At 35.8% G+C, this 25,423-nt stretch overlaps 1 protein-coding gene across 1 annotated transcript in view; it reads right to left on the bottom strand.

Moving 5' to 3' along the window:
* Positions 1-249: 249 nt before the first annotated feature.
* LOC110838229 (frequenin-2) overlaps positions 250-25,423 on the bottom strand; it is a 107,643-nt gene continuing 82,469 nt past the window's right edge. The window contains exons 5-7 of the mRNA XM_087340127.1: positions 19,539-19,617; positions 16,194-16,282; positions 250-15,660 (exon numbers count right to left, since the gene is read on the bottom strand). Of these exons, the coding sequence (XP_087196253.1) occupies positions 15,424-15,660; positions 16,194-16,282; positions 19,539-19,617 (405 nt within the window). The 3' untranslated portion in view covers positions 250-15,423. The remainder of the gene's footprint in view (positions 15,661-16,193; positions 16,283-19,538; positions 19,618-25,423) is intronic.

A 25,423-nucleotide genomic window follows, 5' to 3' on the forward strand; every position in this document is an offset into this window, starting at 1 on the left:
TTTGTTCTGTATTAATATGCCATTATACTAAGTTACTGTTACAATATCAAAAAATATCATGGAAGGCGTTACTTCCTGTAATGTAATGAATTACATATGTAAGAATTAGAATTTAGTTTAAAATATAATTTATAAACCAAGTAATACAAAGCAGCATGAATTTGTGCCCCATAATAGAACCCCATATAGACAAGGAGTTATTTTATAGTAGATTATTTAGTTTGTTAAAATATGAAGTTTACTCCAGTGTTATGATTACCTTTAAATTAGTTTATTTTATTACATGATGGGGATCACATATTACATAACAATAAATGAGAATACACAGTCATGTAGCCATGTTCATGGCTGCAAAATGGCCACATTAAATATTTGTACGGTGTCTGTTTAGAATGGAGAGAAAGTAAAAGTATGTATTATGGGAATTATTTACACACCATTTACAATTAAAACACTATACTGTATTAATTATACAGGCAACAATAATCATGCTATAACAAATATTTTTAACATACATGATTGTTAAGTCACATGACAAACATCAAGGGAGTAAGTGTTCTATACATGATTTAAAATGTATTCATGTGTATCTAATTATGAGACATGACTGTCTGCAAATATTAAAATTGTTTTATTAATATTATAGTGAATATGATAAACCAGACTTATATAATTCAAACCACGTAGGATTTGTGGTTGCTGAAAACACACAACATTCCAGAGAACTTTAGAGAAAATTCCGTGACTACAAGAAGTATTATGCTTGCAGAGTGTCAGCTACATACCTGCAAAGTGAGGATCTGAGCTCTTGCACACTCTATTGAGCAAGTTACAAACTAATTAAAGCAACACCCGATCTCGTTAATCACACTCGATTTACAACAAGATTACATGCATAAAGAAGCTTATGTTGCGATATAGAGGGAGGAGATTTTAAATGGCAATTTACTTTTGGAAAAGGGAAAACATACGTTGCTTGTAAATAAGGGGGCTGGCCACCATTTGGCTTACATAGGGTTGTTTCTTGAAGCTGTGAACTGTGGTCAGTCCAGTCTTATACTTCCAGTACTGGAAAGTATGGTGTTCGTTAAATTTTTATGAATTTTAAAACAAAATTAACAGAAAATGTCTAATAACTAACTAACTAAACAACTAACTAACTAACTAACTAAATAACTAACTAACTAACCAACCAACTCAATTATTCAGATACCTTCTCGAGAAGCATATAGTAGCTCAGCTAGTCAAGAAATTAGATGCCTTTTGTGGAACCTGAAGGTTCATTTTTGTGTTCATAATAACCTACCAAGACCCCTCCCTACCCTGAGTCAAATGAATTCAGTCCACACCTTGCAACCCCATTTTCTTAACATCTAATTTAACATCATCCTCCCATCTATGCTTAGGTTTTCCAAGTGCTCTCTTCCCTTCATGTTTTCCAGTCAAAATTCCTCATCTGCCTATGTGCGGTTTACACCTCGTCCACTTCGTCCTTCTTGATTTGACGACATAGTTATATTTTGTTAAGATTACAAACTATGGAGCTTCTCATTATGTAATTTTCTCCAGAATCCTGTTATTTCATCCTCATCAGCATCTTGTCCTCAGATAATGTCAAAAGTTTGTTCTTCCCTCAACCTTTAAAAGTGTAATTTTTTCTCTGACTTCCTTTTGTTTGGTGCAATATAAAAGCCCAGAATAAGGACCTCTAAGAAGTATGACAGGCCAAAGTTCACACCCATACAAAACAAAAGATAAAATTACAGTTCTGTATGTTTCAACCTTTACATTTTTATAAGATGAACGATTTTAAACTGCATTATTCAAATTCAAAGCTCAACTTCTTTGGGGATGCAATTCTAACTTTTCTCTACTATTCCCAAATATTTAAACTTGACACATTTTCAAAGGATCTGTTAACTACCTTTATACAATAATTTTGTCCTCTAATCTGGTGGTGAGACATCAATGTGTATGCCTACTTAGTTCAATACAGATATACTTGTCCATCTAATCTCAAGAGCAGTCATGCTCAGCAATAAAATTAAAGTTCAATAGATATTTGTGTATTCAGTAGTTAGTGGGTCAGAGGTCTGACGAGAATGTGACGCATGCTATCTGACCTCATGGAGAATATTCTCATTAAAGCAACAGGAGGCCACTCATCTTTGCATACCTTAGAGAAGAAAAACGTTTTATATTTTATGATTAATCAACTACGAAATGCAAGGCACCTGCCAGAGTTTCCAGTTCCAAGGCTCTGTGTTCTCATAATACTTGCATTCAGAAGTTATTTCTCAGAAGAAAACTTCCTTGGTTTATTGAAATAGCAACATTTTAAAGCAGCCACGTAGCAACAACAACAAAAAGTTTTACATAAAATTAGAGGGACAGACGGACCTAACAGAGGACCGAATGGAAGAGGAGAATTGAGGAGGCCATGGACCGAATACGGACCTGAGAAGAAAAAGTTATAAATAATTTAGGTTATGTTAGGCCTTGACATGATAAAATCTGTTACTGTTTTATATGTGAAAGAATTCTTATTCTTTTCTCACCACTTTTGTATGATCAATATTATGAAAACAAAACGAATTCATAACACCTAATGAAAACAGTTGGAATTTAAAACGTAAATCGTATGTATTTATTTAAGATCTGTTTAAAGATGCTGTAATTTTTTCAGGTTGTATAATATAGAATGATTAGAAACTTAGTGAACAAGGACCTGAAAGGTTGTGGAAGGAATAAATCGTGTATAATTTGAAGTACTATCACATTTACCTAGAGTATCGGAGGAAAACCAGGGCAAACTTAAGGACTGTCGGTTTCCAGGACGATATTTGAACCTGGAAGATCACTAATATGAAGTAGCAGTGATGACTACTTAACCGAACGACATTTAGTATAATTTAATACCAACCTAAACAATTTATCATCCAGAACCATAAAACATTCTTCTTTAGTACTTCACTTTATTCCCATTTTGTCATACTTAAAAGGAATATAATATCACGAAGTCATAAGAAATTCAAGTAGTTTGGAGGAGTAACATTTGAACACGATGTCTGGTTTGCCTTCGATTCTGTATGTGTTTTTGTGAAACATAATCCAGGCCATATTGTTTGTCCACATTTTGCGACGAAGTTGTCTGAAATTTCGACTTGTGTATTAAATGTAAACGTGTTCTCTGTCACCCCGGACCCGTTACTGCAAGCGGTTACTGATTTCTATTTCAGCTGATTAATCGACTTGATTTATATGTTGTATTATTCACGAGAAACTTGCAGTCTTTGAGACAAGAAAGTTAATAACGAGAAGGAAATAAAACATACTACGCATATCTAATTTTTTAAAATACTTATGAAACAGCCGAACTTTATTAACTTTGTCTCACAATTTAGAATTTTATAGAAATGTTTGTGTCACATATATTAACAACCATCCTGATATAAGGGCTACAAATAGTCATTATTCAGATTTATTGAAGATGATTAACTTTAACGAAACTGAATCATATGATATGAAAACTTTAAGGGGCAGCGCTTACAAAGCATATTAACTTCGGTACACGCTTTTTTCAGTTCGCCCACTGCACATTCACGTGGCTACGCTTGAAAAATGTATTTTATTCTGAAACTTATTTTCCACCAACTTTGTTACTTTACGTCTTGGTATTTCGTGTCGAATCATTTTTACAGTAGCTGCGCGCTAGAGCCTGGGGCTTCCGTCATCCGCTTAGGTCATCAATATAGGCGCGAAGTCTAACTTTCTGACTATTTCAAAGGAAATATCTCACCAGGATTACATAGCAATGCATAAACCAAGTAAAGACAGGTGTGTGAATTATTAGATTATATTCTGAGTGATTAAATGAATAAGGGAATAAATAAACGGGGGGCATAGCACTCATAAAAGTGAGAATTGAATACAATTTTCCTTAGAAAAACCTGAAGGGAAGAACGTTTTTTGTTGTTTTTGTATCAGCCAGAAATGAAAGTTGTAGAGGAGTTACATCTGTCTGGAAGTATTGCCGTGTTTGAACTGAGTTCAGTTCACCCACACTATAAAGTCATATTGAGCATGATGTACGTATACAGAACAACATCGAATATGTTATTAAAATGGAATAAAATCTGGAAAAGAACATCGTTTGATATCTAATAAACATCTGATAAAAATGTACGCTAAAATAATATATAGAAATTGTATTTAAGTTATTATTGATTTGAATCTTTATATAATTATATACACCTGAAGATAGTTCTTTTAGGAACTGAAACATGTCGTGAAAAATGATGGTCTAATGTAAAATCGAATATTTCGATAAAGAACATCATTTAATATTTTAAATATTTTAAATGTTAATTATTGTAATATTTTAATATTTAATAAGAATTTATTGTGATTAGACGGACAAGATTTAAATAATATATATTTATTATTACACAATATGACGCAACTTTATCATCTCCTGAAGGGAAGAGACTACTTGTAAGACCTTAGCGTGGATGGAAGTAAAATATTCACGATAGACTTTAAACAGTAAGGAAGAACGTGGATTAAATTCATTTGGCTCAAGTCAGGATAAGAGGCGGGATATGGTGAACACTTTAAAGAACCTCCAGGTTCCATAAAAGGCGGAAAATTTGACTAACTGAGCGTACTGTAAGGACCAATGGAATTAGATATGGAACAGACATACGGACTGGAAGGCAAATACTGAGGTAAGTAACAAGTAGGAAGACGAATGGATGATTAAGTGGATAGGCAATGTATAGATAAGATAGTGTAATTGCGTCATATTGTGAATATTATATCAATTATTTATTTTTAATCCGTCTGATCACTCACTCCTACATCTTTGGTATGTTTTATATTTATTTTTATATTGATATTTTCTAACTATAATTTATATATTTTGCATTTTATTCTCTATAATTCTATAAATTCTTTCAAATTCTTTAGTGTTTCTTTCAATAATTTACTTACAGGCCGATATGTACATCTAATAACATTTAAGAAAAACAACACCTTCGCCCAAATATGGAAAAACAAATATAATGAAACATCACCAAAAAACTACAGAAATCATAATTGAGTTTTAAGTTCTTAGATATATTTTACACCTGATGATGGTTTTATAAAAACTGAAACATGTTGTGTAAATGTTCCGAAATGTAAATCGATCAATCGATAAGGAACATGAATGATATTTTATTATCTTAATTATAAGAAATTTTAAATAAAATTTATATTGTGATCAGACGGATTAAAAATAAATAATTAATGTATAGATAATTAATAGATGGATAAATGACTGAGTAAGGTAATGGCTAGATAGAATGTAGGAAGCCTCTGTGTGTTTGCAAGAACTTTGACGAGAGATCAACAAAAACAGTGCTATATTTTGAATATAAGAACAATACTTTGTGCACTCTGACATTCGTAAGTTAACAAATACTCATGCATCTACAACTTGTATCTTAAGTGAATTCATTTCCCGTGATCACAGAGCGAAATCCTGAAAATCTGAAGACCCTGTGGTTAAATGAATCCAGTTATCACCAATGGCCTAATAAGCAAAAGGTTTTCAAATGATGTCTGTATGCGTACTGATTGAAAAATACGCAAGGTGTAATAATTGAAGGGGGGAAGGTCCAAGAAGATGTCATGAGATTTGTATCTGTATCTGTGGAGATGACGGTAAAGACCTACAGGAATTAACCTGTTACGTAATCATAGGCTCTGGTCTCTGACGATGCTTGAAACACCTGAAACATTTAATGGTTATTTGAAAAGTAAATGAACCTTATTATTTTCAGAAGAAGCAGATTTTGAAACAATTTCAGCCGATATTTTTCAAATACATAACTGTCGTGATACGAGAGTGTGCGTTGAATGAAGTGGATCATGACCATGGCTAATGGCGGATTTGGTACGAGCAATGTTCAACCTCTGCATCCAACTTCCAGACAGATGAACTACGAGAGAATGTGAGACGGGTCTGACTCATTTTAAGGTACAATTCAGGTATGAAAGAAGCTACGCCTGTTAGTTCTCTGAATTCCGTTGATCCCCGTGGCTACAGACCGGTGAGTGCCTGCAACGTACTTGACATTTACATTTCCGTCCTGCGCATACAGGATAATTACTTCGTAAACACAGCACCTAACAGAACTAACCTAAGTGCTCTGCGTTCTCAAGTGGAATTCATGTATCAACTTAATATCAGTCTTTGTAAAACGTATTTAATGAATTTCGTACAAGTTAAACTGTTACCAAGCTTTGCAGTTCGCACTAAAATATTTTATCCTCCAATTTCACACGTAAAAACCTAAACATCAGATGTTGCACTCAATAAAAAAGGGCATACAAAAGTCGTTAAACAACAAAGTGCTGTGATAAATATTCGAAGAATTCATAAGGACTAGCTTCACAGTAAAATTTCAGGTTCTGACGGAGGCAAATTTGACGATTACTGTCTTCTGAGATGTGCCGTGTAATGTCTAAAAAAACTGACTAATGTTTCAAGATGCTTACTACCGCCATCTGGACAATGATGGAAGCAGTAAGCACCTCTGAAACGTCGGTCATTTTCTACCAGCCTACACGGCGCAACATCCCAGAATTCAGATCTTCGGGTAGGTTCATAATCGTGTGCTTCACATGTTACTCCTAGGTGATTAAATCAAAAAAGGGGCAGCAGGTATAAGGAAAATCGCAAACTCATACATTTTGGTAGTACATCCTTTAAGGAACAGACATATTGAGAGACCCAGGCGTGAGTGAGTGATTAACATTGAAATGGATCTTAAGGAAACATCATGTGGACCGGATTCAACCAAACAGCGTGACTAATCAATCACATTCCATCTCTCCGAGGCCGTGAGATGAGCATGGACCATAGGTAAAATTACGATTATATCAATGTATCGATATTTATTGAGAAGCTGATCGTCGCTAATGTGATAAAGAAATTTCCCGCCTTCTATAAACTCGACCGTTCGCTTACGTGAACAAGAGATTAGACTTACAGCCATATCACAACCTATTTCTTCAGGGTTAATTTTAATATTACAAACACATCTGCACTTAGGCATCTGAATGCGTTACTTTAGATTTCAAACTGAAATGCTACTACCGAATCAACCCATAATTCGTGGTTATCTCCAACTGCTCGAGGCATTTATATCTTAAAAGTAACACCCGAATATGGCTTAAAGCTTAAACATGTAATGTTTTATAGAAAACAAATACAGTCAAACCTCGGTTCACGAACGCCTCGGATCACGAACAATTCAGTTTACGAACAAATTTTCCGAACACAAAGCGACTCGGATGACGTACTGTGTCTCGAGTTACGAACACGCAAGCCGTCATCATCGTGGAGCGATAAGCTGGGAGTATCAGCGTCGGCAGTGTTCGTAGAGGAATGATCCAGCATGGGGCCAAAGAAAGACAATGATAGCAGCAAAGTGGAAAGGAAAAATACCAATATCATGATAGATGTTAAGAAAGAAATCATAGCCAAACATGAAAATGGTGTTCGTGTGTCTGATCTTGCTACTTCTTTGATCCGTGAAATTTGTGCAAAATGGGGCGAGGTGCAAAGTTTCGTGGAACGATACATTAATTCCTATGGGGAAAATAGTTTCGGTTTACGAACATTTCGGTTTACGAACGACCTTCAGGAACGAATTAAGTTCGTGAACCGAGGTTTGACTGTACAGCTGTGTTGATGGCCCCAATGTACATCATTTAAAATACTCGCATGTTATTTTGTCCACTAGAAATCCTACGTGCTAATAATATCTGACTTCATAGTGAGATGTCAGTGCTGACTACAGCGTAGCTTGAGGGACCTTCAGCACAAATTTACCAAGTATTTACTGGCCTGCCCCGATGTATACTGTAGTTGCGTTCTTGCAGTGTTAGAACACGTATATTCAATACACTCTGACCCATACATTCAACACAAAACTAGCTGTTACTTTCCCACACTATAAAACAAGCTATCAACATGACGATGGATAGAGAATGAAGTGTACTCTGACAGATTTTGAGTTCTCACTGTGATGAGCACGAAAATAAATCTTCTGGGAAGTATAGTCCGGTGAAAATTGACCGACGTTTCAGAGGTTCTTATTGCCTCCATAATCTGGTAAATCGCCCTACCAGACCAGATGACCCAACGTTCCAGAAGAAAATCTCTCCAAAAAGTATTATATTTTCTTGAAATATCAAAACATACATGAAATTAAATCGGTATTAATACAGTTATCGTGTGATCATGTACCTTATTTCATTTACCAGACTTAACTCCACACCCGTACTGGACATCAAAACAAATACAGCTATTTTTTTATTTTGAGAACGTGGGCTGAGGCTGAAGTCAGTTGCCCCAGCCATCAAATCCAATAATTCTCCACGGTTGTGTTGTTTGAGCTTTGTTGAACTTCAAATATTACAATTACATAAAAAAAAGGAAGAGATGGGGAGGGCATGTAACGGGCATGGCGAAGATAAGAGATGCGTACAAAATTTTGGTTAAGAAGTCTGAAGGGAAGAAACCACTTAGAAGACCAAGTCGTAGGTACCAGAAAACTTGAAAATTATCTCAGATATTTTACGATGGTGCGAATTAGATTAATGTGAGTTGGAACAGGGACCGGAGATGGGCTGTTGTGAAGACACTAATGAACCTCAGGTTTTCATGAAAGGCGGCGAATTTAACAAACTGAGGGCACTATCAGTTTCACAGCAAGAACTTTGCTTCATGGCGTTCGTTATTTCAACACACTTCAGAACCACTTAGTAACATGAATGTAGGTGAGTACTAAATGTTAGCTGTCTGGGAAGTTTATGAGTTTATGAGTTTATAAGTTTTCTATCGTGCAGTATACAAGGTTTTTAACATCACTGTGACTTAAAAGTAGCATACTGCAGAATCCACTACAAGATTAGCCACCTAGAGTGCCTTGCATTTCTGTAATTAACACGACAGCCATATCTTAACACATTCACTAATACAAATACAATCACATTCTTTAACAACACGAGTTATTTAATCATGTTTTACAAAAACGTAACAAACTTTGTGAACTCATGTCATTAAAACACATTTCCAATAAAACAGTCCATTATTGCATTATGATATAATTATCACAGAATATTTTCAACATAAATAAAAACAATAAGTCACATAAATAGGCCGATTGTATGTTTTCGAGTATTTTGGTTTCAGGAAAATATATAAAGCCATATTTACAAAGAGAAATACAACTCTGGCTACAATGAGAATTGTGAAATAGGGGCATCGAACCTAGGAGTTTTACAATTAGGATCTCGTTATGCTCCAGTCGAAGACTACCTGGTTTCTTGGTGTAACGTGGGGGGGGGGGGGGAGATGCAGAGTGATGTCACATACATCCTAACGGCGTGTTACTGTAATCACACAGCTTCTAATCGCATACTGAATTAGAATTTTACAGACTTTCTTTTTTTGTAGTGAGCAGAATTTGTAAGACACTGGTATAGTGCTACAAGGATGATGTTGAAAATTCGATCTTAAAACTTTACCTGATTGCACAGAAATTTTCCTACGATGGCAGTACATGAATAAATATTATAAAGAAAAAAAACACGTAAATATTGAAAGCTAAATCAGTTCTAAAGATAAATTAATTCATGGCAGATGAAGGAATAAATATGCATTAAAATTAGATGCCTTAGTATATATATGAATAAAAGAGTAATTAATTTTATCAGAAGAACTAAGAAAATATGTTTACTGTTTGAAGGATAACTATTCTGAATTTAAAGACGTAAGGACAGTGCAATTTTTGAACGAATGGATTTATACCAAAACATCCGAGGGAATTCCACAAAGGGCAGAACTTCAAAGGAATTTATTGTTAAAATTTCTACATAACTTAGCAATTAAAATAACTGAGGTGAATGACGTCACATTTTCAAATTTATTTATCCGAATCTAAGTTCACAGAACTGAACGTTGTGCCCAAGTCCCTGATACGAGATTGTTATTTAGATAAGAAATATGGCATGCATTCCATTTTATACGGGTAAATAATACTATGAATAAAATTATTACATTCGTTAGATAAAGTATCTTTTTTTATTGAAATATGCTCTCAGTAAATTTAAATTCGTGCTTTTGAGTAAAATTTTATAAAATGTGTGGTCTATTTCTTGTACAAGCGTATGCATCTGACGAAATATCTGATCGTGAGAATGAACTGTGAAATGTATTTTATTATTTCGCCGGGTTTATATTAATTCGGATAGCATTCAATTTTCACTGGGAAATTAATACGTATTAACATCATCTGCACATATATTTACCACTAGAATGTACACACTTAACCGAATTCGAGTCGCGATCGAGAACTCGCATGTAACTCGAATTCCGATCAATCGAACGCAGGCTCTAATTAATGTTAACTCGGCTTTGTATAGGTGTTCGATCTGTGCATAACAGACCTGTGTCGGGTAAAACTCGGGTTCGATACTAATTTCTCGCCATTTTAACTAGTTTTAGGAATACGAACGATATTATCACTATGCATTAGTTAGATTGGGACACACTTCTAATTCTATGGCAAAAAGCGAGAGAAGAGTACAGAGTGGAAATATTGAAATACCATATAGGTATACTATTGACACATATACAAGGCTATATTATGGGTTCCTTATCTTAACTGCACGACCTAAATAACGGAAATAATAATAAAAAAAACAAATGGCGTGGCTCGCGCAGCTGGAGAGGCTACTCACCAAACTAACTCAATTATTTATTTTAATCCGTCTTATCACAATATTTTAAAATTTCTTATAATTAAGATAATAAAATATCATTGATGTTCCATATCGATTGATCGATTTACATTTCGGAACATGTAAATCGATCAATCGATATGGAACATCAATGATATTTTATTATCTTAATTATAAGAAATTTTAAAATATTGTGATAAGACGGATTAAAATAAATAATTGTTATAATATTCACAATATGACGCAATTACAATATCTTATGAAACTAACTCAAATTATAATGTCATTTATAACTCAGATATTAGTTGTGTTTTTGGTATACATATCGAAAGAAGTTTGTGGAAATATACATTATCATCGTTTGGTGAAATGAAAGAATTCAGTTGTAAGACTGCGGTACTTTTAAGCGTTCTCAATAATTAATTCTGTTTACGCACATTTGCAGTGTGGAGGGAAAATCGAAGCTCTAAATGTGAGACTTTACCGAAATTCACTTAGAAGTAGGATTAGGTAATATTTTGTAAATTATTTTAATTGAACGGGACTTGATTACAATTAATAACTTTCGGGTTATATTTTGTTTTCTGGAAACATGTTCCATTTTCCCATATAAGTATCACCAAACAAACACAGTTTACGTTTGTCGTGCCTAAACGCAGTAACAAACCAGAAATTAGAGAATGTTATTTTTCTAACATATTATTGCACCAAAATGATTGGATGTTCTGGCCTCGTTAGTTGTAATTTGTAAGGTGCAGAGAACTTTCTATACACTGCACTAAAACATACTGAATGTATAAAAAAATTAAAATGTAAGAATTCTCTTATTTGCCGAATTTATATGACGCACAGCGGTACATTTTTTTTTTTTTGCTAAAGTCTGAAATAAAATGTTTCGTAAAGTGGTTCATCACTTCGTCCATATAACTTGCCAAATTATGAGAAGACTACAACGTCGTATAAAATAAAAAGTTGTACGATATTCAACATGCTAACGCAAACTTAAAATATAAGTTACCACGTCTTACAGTTTATTTAGTGGTTGTGATCTCTGAAGATCATTCTGTGGGTTGGTACTAAGGAATTCTAACGACTAATTTAGTGTACCACTTGGAACGGGTCCTGGACCAAAGAATAAAACTTCAACTGATGAGTAATTCTGTAACGTAGTTGGTTGAAACTCAGATTCCTTTTTAACTCTGCTTTCCGAGAGACATTTTGCATTCAATTGTTCGTATTTGAAGGGGGTCATTTTGAATTGTGTATGGATGTCCCCACAAATATAATAAATATTAAAATTTAATGTAGTGAACACACAACGATTCATAGTTTTACTGAGTTTTAAACAAAACTAAATGTTCAAAATTTGGTCTCAAAGAATTTAAAATTACGGTCCTTACATTAAAAAAAAGATAAGTATAAAATTTGAATAAAATGAATATTATGATTATTTTCTGAATATGAATTACTCTCCTTTCAATATTTTTACATATCCATCTCTGGGAAGGAATAAAACCACTAAATCACTGTTATTCACTTTCCAGATGTTCTTTCTTGATAAGTGACGAGTTAAAAAGAATACGTTGAGAAAAGTTTTCACAAAACAGCGAAACAGCACATTACAGGGACAAACACTAATTAGAACTTAGATAATTTCTGCAGGATTCTTATATACCTTACAAACATTAGCTTGTAATATACGATAAACAAAAACAAATGACGTAAACAAGCTTTTGTTTTTAAAATATAGGCCCTTTGGCATTAAATAGGACACGAAGAAAGCTGGATGGAACTCACGGAGGATTTATTTTATTCCAAAAAATGGGTGCTTGAAATCCGACTACATGGGTGGATGCCTACACGACAGCCCCGGATTCAGTACTTCATCTTAAGTAACCCACTCAGTTGAATAGCTATTCCATTTGGCGGTCTTATCTGCATTCTATAACCACAGAGTATTAATGACTGAAGGGGTAAAATATTCACAAATACATGACAGCACATATTAAAGTAAAGACAGATAATTATAATACCTGATGATTTACCCTATCACGATAATCTATAAGATTCAAATTAGTTGTAAAGGCATTTGTGTTACGTCTATATTTCTAGGTACAGTGCTGATTATACGGAAAAAAATATTGGAATCGTCGGCACGAATTAGTAACAATCTTATTTTGTACTTACTGTCTAAAGTTTAGATAATTAGCTTTAAATTATGACGATTGAAAGTTGTATTAAATAAGATCGTATGTTAGTAGCATTCATTCTAATTCACTTTCTGTACAATATAAGTAATATGCTTTAGCCCCGAAGTCTCCATTTACGTAATTTAAGTTTTAACTGTTATTAGAACTATCGAAATTTCACAATAAAAGAAAAAGATTGATAACGGAAGATTATATAAGAGCGAAAAATTAACGTTTGGTCGAAGTATATCAATTTTACCATCGACTTAAAAGTTAATCGACTAAATTAAGCAGGTATAAATAATAACTAATGGTCTTTTATATACTTAAAAGAGTTAACGGAGATTACAGAGACCAGTAACAAACGATACATCATTTTATAGAGATCGTACGTACTGAAAAGGAAATACAAATTCAAATAAAACGACCGGAATTAATGCTCGGAACTTCCATAATCTATACGAGAATTCAGCTTGTAAGATGGGAAGTGCAGTCTCTCATGAAAACACTCTCAACATAGGTACACAGGCCACAGACGAATGCTTATATTAAATGCAAAATTACGTGGTACAACAGAATTACGAATATTCGCCCTGGCATTACATTTACATTTACAAATGAATTTAGACCGTTAACTACTTATAAGCTACAGTATTTAAGGATGTTTATTGCCTCAGTTGCCGCAGTTTTCTGAAGACAGACTAATTATCTATTAAAACGAAACTTATATATTCTTAAGAAGCCTTTATCGGCTGTTTGAGGTACAGTGAGCAATATTTTTACATTTCTACGTGATTGATCTAACACCTATAACCATTCCTATTGAGAAATTTTATTTCTAAAACAAGCATTATTTATCTAAGAGAACATTTTTAAACGACGTTGTACTTTTAACATAATTGAGAAGCTTTTCTTTAAGAGGTGGTGATTACATTTATAAGACGGAAACAGATATCTTCCTTCATAAAAGTGGACATAATAGATATTAAGATAATACGAGCTATTCTAATTCAATAATAAATATCTGCATATAAAGGGCATTTATTATGTCCCAAATATTCACATTTAATTTAGAACGTGTTTAAACATACATGTATCAGCAGAACATCACGTGTAATAAGAGTGCAGTGAAGCATAATTTACAATTCGACTTGCTTATATCGATTTCTAACATTATTAAAGCTGTACTATAATAAAACATTATAAACTGTGACGCAGAATCTTAAATTCCAGACAGTGCTGTCCAAAATTTTCTTATGTCTATAAATTATTAATTTAGGTATGATTTCGATTTTGGGAAGAAATGTTTCTTTCCATTAGTAAGAGTAGCAACAACTTATGTACCATATCTAAAGATATTTAGTGTACTCTCATTTGCTTAGATTACAAAAGCATTTGGCATCCACCATTCGATTAATCGATCGATAGTTTTTTTACGTAATTACACCCATTGTGTGGAAAGGCTTGATGCTGTCTTGTGCACTGGGGGAGGCTTTGGGACGGACACGTTGCATTTTAAAAACAAAAGACTGTGGCAAATCGATACAAAAAGACAACCACATACACAAAAAAGTCCCCAAAAAATGAAAACACACCGCGTAAAATTCACGACGTATATTTATATATACACACACACACACACTTTGTTGTCAGTGTTTGTAACATTATCGCCGTTACATCCGGCGATTAAATTATTAACTTGTATTATTTTCCCATGCAAAGTGACTGTTGAATAACGGGTTCATACAGATGGATTTCTCCACGGTTATGAACAATTAACGTAGGGTGAAATGTTTCCGGGGGCCAAACTTCAGGCGTGGATCAACAGGCAACAGCCTATCGAGTTAATTCACGTTTTATAAAACTCATAGGTCCTGTATCCATCGAAACAAAAGCCACAAATTCATATATCGATATACTGCTTGCATCTTACATTGATTGACAGCAAACTCAAGTGCATTTCCACAAAACACACGAGATGCTGTTTCTTCAGAGCATTGTAGAGAAGCTAAAAGCTTGTCACGTGATCTTGACGGCTACGTTCAAACACGGAATTCTTCAACCGTTGCAAGGCAACGCAGAACGGACTCAATGCTGTCACCTAGAGACTATTATCAGGCGACTATAAGGGCGATCAGACGCCTGTGGAAGCTCTTAGATAATAGGAAACAAAAAATGCCCACCGGATATCAAGGCATCATTTTCATAGTGTTCGGTGTAGCTCAAAATCGGAAAACCTAACGTGTTGGGCATATCAGTGACTTGAAGCGCAATCTAGTGATGCCAACATTGCAAGAATTAAAAACACTGTCCACTACGTCGCTATAAACTACCTTGGAGGTTACAGAAAAGAACTCCACACGCAGTGCGAGGAGCGAATCCGTTCATTGCCCGCGCTGTGTTCGACCCCTATTCTGGTTGCAGCTGCGACGTTTTCTTAGCCGGGGGAGGCTGAAGTCGTGGCGGAAGAGGTTGTTCCGGCCTGTTGCTGCTCTCGCGGCGGGGGGTTGCTGTCTCCTAGCGATAGCGCCTGCACGATGCGCGGATCCGCCTTGCTGCCCTCCCGAAATTCTTCCAGCGTCAGACGATCGTCGTGGTTCTTATCCATCTGGTCGAAGATCTTATCCACTCGCTTCTGAGGCGTGTTATCGTCCTCTGCTGTGGGCTGCTGGCCCTGTGGACAGGCAGATATTCCACGTCAATGATCTTCGTCATTCCCCGAAGGAAGTTTTGAGATACGATTGGGCTTACAAGGCATGTTAAGGAACAGAAATTCTTTTACTTTGTTGTTACAATTCTGATTACTCTTTATGAGTAATCTGGCGTGTTCCTTACGAGGTTAGTACAACAGAAATACGTCTGATTCGCATTCGATAATTACCTCGTTTAAATTCAGAAAATCATAACCGACGATTGCAGTTATTTTATTCAGTCCCTCCATGTCAACGTCCTCCCGTATCTGTGCTTACAATAATATTATAATTATTTATCATATTTTACTCGACGGGTTATGATAGGAGATGATACAGCATCGTTAAACAGTCATGCAGCTGTATTAAAACATATTGTTCCAACATCGTGTTGATGATGGGGACAGTAAGCCCCGCTAAAACGTCCTTTTATATCAACAAAAAATTTTCAACTTAGAACTAGTTGCAGACCGCCCCAGTCATTTCGTTCTTTAGACTCAACTGCTCTTCTACTTACCACCATCTGGTATATGGCGTCCACAATGTTGTACATCTCGTCCCGAGTGATGAAGCCGTCATTGTCCACGTCGTACAGTCGGAACGCCCCTGAAGCAAAGAACACAAACGTCACACAAAGTTGACTCAAACACTAGGTCACTGCCAGAAACAGAATTAACTGCCGATTAAGGAATGAGTTGGTAAAACCGGTCTGCATATTATTTCGCCGGACAAATGGTCTAATAACCAATAGCCGACGGTTATCTAAATGATGCACAAACCAGTTTTTACCCCAAAGAAAACAACGCTTCACCATTACAAAAATCAGTTGACTGTAGTTGCTTAGAGAAATAATAGCTGAAGATTTCTGTCTTCTGGGTTGTTGCGCTGTATAGTCTGGTCGATGTTTACCAACGTTTCAGAGGTCATACTGCCTCCATCATCAGGGCGATGAGTATGAAGATTTCTGTCTTCTGGGTTGTTGCGCTGTGTAGTCTGGTCGATGTTTACCGACGTTTCAGAGGTCATACTGCCTCCATCATCAGGGCGATGAGTATGAAGATTTCTGTCTTCTGGGTTGTTGCGCTGTGTAGTCTGGTCGATGTTTACCGACGTTTCAGAGGTCATACTGCCTCCATCATCAGGGCGATGAGTATGAAGATTTCTGTCTTCTGGGTTGTTGCGCTGTGTAGTCTGGTCGATGTTTATCAACGTTTCGGAGGTCATACTGCCTCCGTCATGACCTCTGAAACGTTCGTAAACATCGAACAGACTACACGGCTCAACAACCCAGAAGACAGAAATCTTCATACTCACCGCTGTGAGAACCTCAAGTCTTACACAGAAATAATAGCTGTTTATTCTGAGAATCACATGAAACCAATGCATTTCCTCTGTAGACAAAATATTTACCTTTATCTTTACATAATTAAGAAAGGACGTATTTACTTTAGTCGGTCAGGGCAAGTTTCAGTGGCAGGCTGTTGTGAACACGGTAATGAACTCACGAGTGCCATAAAAATGAGACAATTTGTTAGTCAGCTGAGCAACTATAAACTTTTCAAAAACATAGATACCTTCACTATTCAGATGGAATTCTTTAAATGAAAGAATAAATCCCACAACCGTTCAGAAACTTACTGTTTCTTTTTCGTACTATTTATTTCAATTCAAAAGACGTGTTCGTTATTACCCGTCTGTTACACAAGTCCAAATTGCCTTATACAGCTCACCGACTACACAAAGCTTCTTTGTCTGTATCTGCATTTAAAGGTAATTTCTTTTCCATTCACGTCTGATCACGTGTCTGGTTCTGATAAAGAGAAAAGGTTTTTCTTCGGTGAGGGACACAGTCAGCATGTCTGGTACCTTTTGTACCTACAGAGCCTGTTAAAGCTTTCTCTGATGGACGCGCCGCGTAATAGTGGGAATATCGAAAACACAAGATGTCAATTTGACAAAGAAAAACGCCAGGAACAGAAGTTGGAAGGAAGAGAAATGGATCACAAGGCGTAAATTATCTAATTTCCGGACAAAGATTGAAGATGCCACTTGGCAGATTTCTAGGGTCGACGGTCAGTTTCAGTCCGTGAACAGACGCGTGACGCAGCCAGTGAACTCGAATTCGAAAAACTGCAGTAACAGAACACGGAATCTTATTGGACGCTATAATCTATGATAGTTGGACAACAACGGAAATAAAAGACAAGCAAATAAAGTAGTCACCTGCTGCCCTATTTTTTCTTATTCGGCATGTTTTCAAGCGATGGTTCGTGGTATACCAGATTCCTTGAATTTTATCTGCTCCTTGCCAACGTCGCGTGCCAACATTTCGCAGAAAATCCCTCACTTTCAAGGAAATTTCTTCTAATATTTCATTCCGTACACAAGTTTTAAGAAGTGAAACTAAAACATGAGAAGAAACATGAAAATACAAAGCTACTTTTTTTATTTATTTATTAGTGTTCTGTCTGACGACAGGTCCATATGAACAGGATCCTTCCATCCTTTTCTCGGACTGGGACCTGTTCATATACGTTCTTGGCAGATGATCCAGAAGTGGTTTGCCATTGCCTTCTTCTGTGTGTGAATGGAGTAATTGTTGGGATGCCACGGAGAAACCGGGGAAGCCCCCGGAGGAAAACTCCGTGTTGCTTAGACCACGGCCTTGCACAACACAAGTTATAAATTCGGGCACCGCCGGGAATCGAACCCGAGACCCCAGGATTACAAGGCCAGCGTTCTAACCGCTAGACCACCGTGGCCTGACGCACATTAATTTCTAAGCTAAAAAGCACTGTACTTATTTCCTGTTTATCTAACGACGTTGAGTGTAAATCTTACGAATGTAGTTGAAAGATAGGATGATTAACAAACAGTGAAATAGAAGTAATGTGTAAAGACGCAGTCGTGAGCTGATCTAAGGTACTTAACCCGGCAATGGCTTGGAAGGTCTGAGGATAGCCGGTAGCTGGGTCGAGATTTGAAGCCGCGACCTCTCGAAAACGAAGCAAGAGTTCTAAGTACTCGGTAGAAATGTTTGACGGGATACTAGTTGGTTGCGAGGTTGGACAATAAACATGTTTGTTTAAATCTTGTCAGTCTAATCACAATAAAATTCTATTAAATATTAAAATATTACTATAATTAACATTTAAATATTTAAAATATATTAAATGATGTTCTCTATCGAAATGTTCGATTTACATTAGAACATCACTTTTTACACGACATGTTTCAGTTCTAAAAGAACCATCTTCAGGTGTGAATACGATATTAAAAAATACAATAAAATCTGGAAGAAAACATCATTTGAAATCTGATAGAAGTTGCATTTAAGAAATTATATTTAAGTTTATATAATTTTATACACCTGAAGATGGTTCTTTTAGAACTGAAACGTGTCGTGTAAAAAGTGATGTTCTAATGTAAATCGAACATTTCGATAGAGAACATCATTTAATATATTTTAAATATTTAAATGTTAATTATAGTAATATTTTAATATTTAATAGAATTTTATTGTGATTAGACTGACAAGATTTAAACAAATATATATTTATCACAATATGACGCAACTTTATCATCTAATAAACATGTTATTAATAAAGAATATTCTCCTTTACAAAAAAAATTATTTAAATATAAAAATGCAAGAACTAGAAAATAAAATAAATGTCGTTGACAGTTAGATGGTAGACAGTGAAAAGATTAATGCAGACTTGGATCATCTTCCATCACACAGAAATTTAATTTCAAGGATTTTAAAACGCATCTCTATATGACAGAAAATGTTACTAATGAAATAAAACTCAGAAGCAAGATAAAGTAGGTAAATTACGCGCTTTAAAGTTGTTATACTTACAATGCAGCTTCTCGTCGAGGTTCCCTCGAGACGTAATCGACAGCGCTCGAATAAACTCCTCAAATTCTATGGAACCGTCCTGCGAACAAAAACGAAACAAGTCTCACTACTAAAAACCTAATGATTCTATCAAAGTCTATGACAATGATTTATAATGGTAGAATCATGTTGGACATTGACTATTATCTGAAGCGTATCTGTTTTACACCAACGACGTTTCGAGAGTTCACTCTGATTTCGTTGTCACGATACTAACACATTATTATTATTATTATTATTATTATTATTTGGGACTAAGCTAACACAGTGTTCCTACACTGGAAACCTACTGCAAGAATCATCTTTCGGGATGATACATATAAACCACGTCACTAGTGCAATTCCAGCTGAAATATCAACAGAAAATCTGCAATGGTAAAGACAGCAAAGAATTTTCACATTTCACGAACTTACAGAATCTACCGCAACTCTTATATTAAATTTATACTCCTATATTTGGATTGTTACAGGAACATTATAAAAGACAGAGCATTTATTCTTAAAATCGTAATAAATAAACAAATAAATAATTTTAAGAAAGGTAACGCTTTCCGACAACTGTCGCATTTCGATTCGAGTCAAAGCGATAGGTCTATACATTTTAAGTTGTAAAGTCGATTAGAAGTCGATTCTAAAACAGACTGAAAATGGTTGACAGTGTACGATAAACACGTAGTCTGACGTCCTCAAAGAAAAGGGATTACAATACAGTATAAATGTTTTATGGATGCCGACAAACTTTCTTCGGTTCGCAAAGTTGATCATGACCTCACATATTTACAGACCAGTAGGCGTCTCGGACCGTAAGAGACATATTGTCTAGACAGCAAAGACAGGTGGTTCTAGAACGTATAAAAACATATGTTCTTACAGATTGCCTAAATACTAAATAAATTACAACAGAAGTACATCTATATTTATTTTGTACAGTCTATACACAAACGTTTGAAGTTTATTGGTGTTGTAAAAATTATATAATATTAAAACATTTTGTTGTGTAAAATATTATATTAGCGCTCTTAATCGTAAATACGATTTTACATTATATATTTTTAGCGCTTTTAATGTAAAATCGTATTTACGATTAAGAGCGCAAATATAATGTTTTACACAACAAAATGTTTTAATATTATATAATTTTTACAACACCAATAAACTTCAAACGTTTGTGTATAGACTGTACAAAATAAATATATTTAATAAAACACAAACATGACGCATATAAGATACAAGAAGTACATCTGCTTTATACAATGCTCTTATTTAAGCAACACTGAAGTCTCTTACCTTCTACCCCCCCCCCCCCCAAAAAAAAAAAATAAAATAAAATTCTTAACCACGGAAATACTTCTGTGTAGATCTTATTTAAGGAAAATTCTTACCGTAATCTGAAGACAAACCGAGTCGTTGGCCAGAAATTAAAAACATTTGTAAAACGTTGCTCCAGGAGAATTTTAAATGACTTGTGAGATCTCCTGCCAAAAGTTCTGGAGCAAGACAAGACAGGAAGAGATTATAGTGTGAATTAAATGAAGGAAATAGAATTGGATTGAGCAGATCTGTATGGGAGTTGTAGAAACAATGCACTGGACTGGAAACCTCAAAGGGGGTGGCATTTGATGAGGAATCTAAGAGGGCGGGGGACAGTAGGGACCAAGCGAAGAATGGAATAAAGTTGGCTGAGAACAGGATCTGCATTATGTAGAAATAGCAATAGTGATGATTTGATTGGTTGATTTCCAGCTTGCTGAATAACGCTGTTTCAACTGCTTAAGTCGAACAGTATTTAAAAAAAACGTTAACTGTTTATGATGACGTACGGGTGTATAGGGAGGGATTTGTGGGTTGTTTATTAAATATTTTTTCTGGAAAAATTGAGAAGAACCAAAATCAAGATCATTCACGACAGCTTGGATTTCAATATGAGATGAAATGAAAACCCCCCCTGTACATTAGTCAGGTATAGTAAAGCTAAAACTGATTGGTCGGTAACAACAACAAACAATGTTAACTAACATCTGTTTGGTCTCATTCTGTCTAACGTAAAACACGGGTCGGGGGGGTGGGGGGTTGGGTGGGGGGGTGGGGGTGGATCTGGTGTAACAAGAACTGGAGTTTTTGCTCTGTTTCTCTATCTGATGGCTCTAAACGTGTGATTTGTAAATTATAAAATCTGTATTCATTTATGGAATGACGGAAATCCTGCGTCTTTCATAAAGCATACAACAGATTTCTTTATACCGTATTTGCTTTGAGTTTAATTTGTTGGAAAAACAACCCTATCTACCGTCAACTCACGCCCTGATGATGGAGGAAACAAGCACCTCTGAAACGTCGGGAAACTTCTACATAACTATAAGGTGCAATATCCCTGAAAATGTTCTTCATACTCGCCGCGAGAATCTGAAATCTCACCAACTTAATCCTTTCTAGTCTTCACAAACTGTTACATGAACGTATATTTTATTTTCGTATCTTTGCTTTCGTCTCCTTTATGGTCATTTACTTTGAGGTTTCGTAACAAAAATTCTGTATGCATTGTCCGTTTTTTGCCATGCCAAGAACTTCACCGGGCCGTTTGATCGGCATCGATTTAATCTGCCTAATAATTTGAGGCGAAGTGTACTGACTTAAACTAAAAGACACGGAATGCGTCGAGTTGCAGGAGCGAAGTGCACTGATCGAATCAGGATTAAAGTACGTGTGCAGAAAGTAAACACACTCTCGAATCGCCCGCTGATTCGAGAGTGAGAGAGCTTATCGGAGAGTTATCGATTTGTAGCCCTCGAGACGCAAGGATTTGCATCATATTGGGGTTACTACACACGACCTATTTCCTGAAATTCTTAAGTCAGAAACACAGAATAATGCTTCAGAATGCATAATTAATGGCTCACTGTATCCTGAAATACCTTCAACGGCCCACAGTCAGTTTGAGAACTGACAAGCAACCGAAACGTGTTGAAGGTCCTTATTCTGGTCAAACCAAAGAAAGTACTGTGTGGCTTGACGTAATAATTATATATATATATATATATATATATATACAATTATTATATTATATATATTTTTGTCTTCTACCTAATGAGCAATAGAATTCAGAATAGTTGTAGAGGGTTTCTAAAATAAAAAGTAAAATGTATATTTCTTGAAACGGGTTTCACAGTGTCCAAGAATTCTAGAATTATCCCCCCCCCCGCCCCCCCGAAAGTTGAAAGTACAAATTCATGTAACTAATTTTCAACTCTAAGAGCTTCTGGAACCGAACCCAAGCAACTTGAATAGACGGCAAGGTGACGTACTTATGAAGCTTTAAGAGATCTATATCAACGTACAAGTTTGTTGCTTTCGGTGGAAAACTTTCGATGTTTGTAAAAAGTTTCTTTCCAATTCTTGTACAGTGAATTCTTTTCTCTCGCGAGCTATTCCTCGTTGGTTTGTGATCTAAAAACTCTTACTAGAATTAGACTCCTGGTATAAAGAAACTTCAGAAATAATACTATATTTCATCGGCTTGAAATTTTGGGTTGAGTTTATGGAATAAAAATTCATACCTCGTCGAAGATAGAATTTCGCCTTGAATAAATTCCACCAACATTAACATAATTTGCAAGAGTACGGACTTAAAGTGCGTGGGAAATATTTTGTAATACATTATCTTTATCGTATTCATGAATATAATTCCACTTACACGTTGCCTTTAAGCCAGTTCAAAAGTGAGGTTAGAAATGTGCAGTAAGAAAAACGACAGGCGATAACAGAGTCTTATCATACACACCACCGAACTCAGAAAAGGCTTTTGTAAGAGTTATCACCCCTTTTGAAGTCAACACTCGTCTTCATAAAGTTTGAATATTTAGCCTGTACCTCAAACAAAACACCACATTTCTCCATTATAAGGATCACTATTTAGTCTGAGAATCACAGGAAACCCGTAATACACTTTGGGCAAAATGCATTTATTGACTGTTTCAGCAGGTGGTAAATATAGTTACCATTGGGCCTTAGATGCTTAAGTGGTAGGACTACTACACAATTTAGACCTCCATCTCTCTGCATAAATCTCAAACATTTGTCATCGTTGTTAACAGAAAAAGACGTAAGCTCTCGATCTGGAGGTAGAAACTCAGTGTTCAGCCCAATTAGTTTATTTAATTCTATTCAAATTATTTACAGTTTGGTTACTGACAAATATCCTTATCTTGAACTGCGTGATATATGGGATGGATTCAATACGAGGTGCGATCGGAAAGTTTCAAGACTGCGCCTATAAAAACCCGTACACTTATCTCAGTTATTAAATTCATCCATCACCCTCGAAGTAGTTCCCCTGGGAGTGAACACAACGATCCCAGCGCCGCTGCCAAGCTTGGAAGCATCCCTGGAAATCTTTCTTTGTCAGCCTGTCAAGCACCATCTGCGATTCTGCCTGAATCTCTTCTATCGTCTCAAATCTCCTTCCCTTTAGCTGAATTTTCATCTTTGGGAAGAGGAAGAAGTCACACAGAGCTAAATCCGGCGAATAAGGAGGGTGCGGGATGACGGCCATGGTGTTTGAGGCCAAAAACTGCCGAACTTTGAGGGCGGTGTGCGCTGGCGCGTTGTCATGATGCGTCGCATGTGGAGTTCTTCCTTTAGAATCAGCTGACAGGTCCCATAGCCTATCCCAACAATGTCGCACAAGTCGTTGATGGTACGACGTCGAACTTTGTGAATGGCCTGCCGAATCTTCGTAACATTTTCGGGCGTTGTGCTCGAAGATGGTCGTCCAGAACGCTCGTCATCATCGACAGAGGTTCGGCCATTTTTAAAACGTGAATGCCACACAAAAGTTTGTGCACGACCCATTGCGGACTCCCCAAATGCTTGCTTTAGCATTTCATAGGTTTCCGTAGCCGTTTTGGCGAGTCTTTGGCAAAATTTGATGCACACGCCATTCCGAAATCGCAGGAGGGTCGGTGTAATGCACTACCAAAACGCCCATACCTAAGAAACAAATGCTAATTCGATGATGCCGGCTGTCACACTGATTCACTATGAATGTAAGCCGCACCCCCTAGCGGCAGAAGCTCGTACTACATCCGGTTCGCCCTCTATTGACACAGTCTTGAAACTTTCCGATCGCACCTCGTATATTTACGATTCTAACACTTAACTTGCACGTAAGAACAACTGCAACTTTCTGTTAAAAGTCAGTTTGAAACACAGGTCTGCATTTGTAACCCTAAAACAGCGACTCACGGGGAAAAAATTTACTTTACACGATGAGATTTTTCTAGATAATGATCTGTATCTGCTCTACTGGTTAATTATACGATTCGGAAGTTTCTTTATGTGCTAATTTGCTTTGTCAATTGTATAACAAATTTTTTTGCAGAAAATGAAACAGATTTAATTGTTTCGTACACAAGATTAAAATAAAATAAATGGTCCACTGAACATCTCGTACAATTTACATCAAGGAATATATATTTATTCTTATCAATATATATCTGTAACATAATACATTAGCTTCATGATTATCCTGGTTAGTTGGGAAATATATCTTTAGGGATAATCGAAACCCCGGATAATACGCAAAAACTAAAGGAAGACACCCAAGTGTAGCAAATACGTAAATTTATTTACAGACATGCACTACTTACATTTTTAAATATTTACAAACAAAAAGGATTTTATACAAAATTTAATACAGTACATACCAACTATTAAAAAAAAGAGCTTTCCAGCGGAGAGTAATAACGTTCTATTGCCGTAAACTTAAGATTTTAGCAACAACTTATTTATGTTAACACGTTAAATAATAAGTAATTTTTGTATTTACGCCGTTGTTTTTAAACTTTCTT

The sequence above is a fragment of the Zootermopsis nevadensis genome, unplaced genomic scaffold (assembly GCF_977971745.1).
Source record: "Zootermopsis nevadensis isolate Lab colony 2312 unplaced genomic scaffold, Znev_1.0 Znev_ptg000003l, whole genome shotgun sequence".
Classification (NCBI taxonomy): domain Eukaryota; kingdom Metazoa; phylum Arthropoda; class Insecta; order Blattodea; family Termopsidae; genus Zootermopsis; species Zootermopsis nevadensis.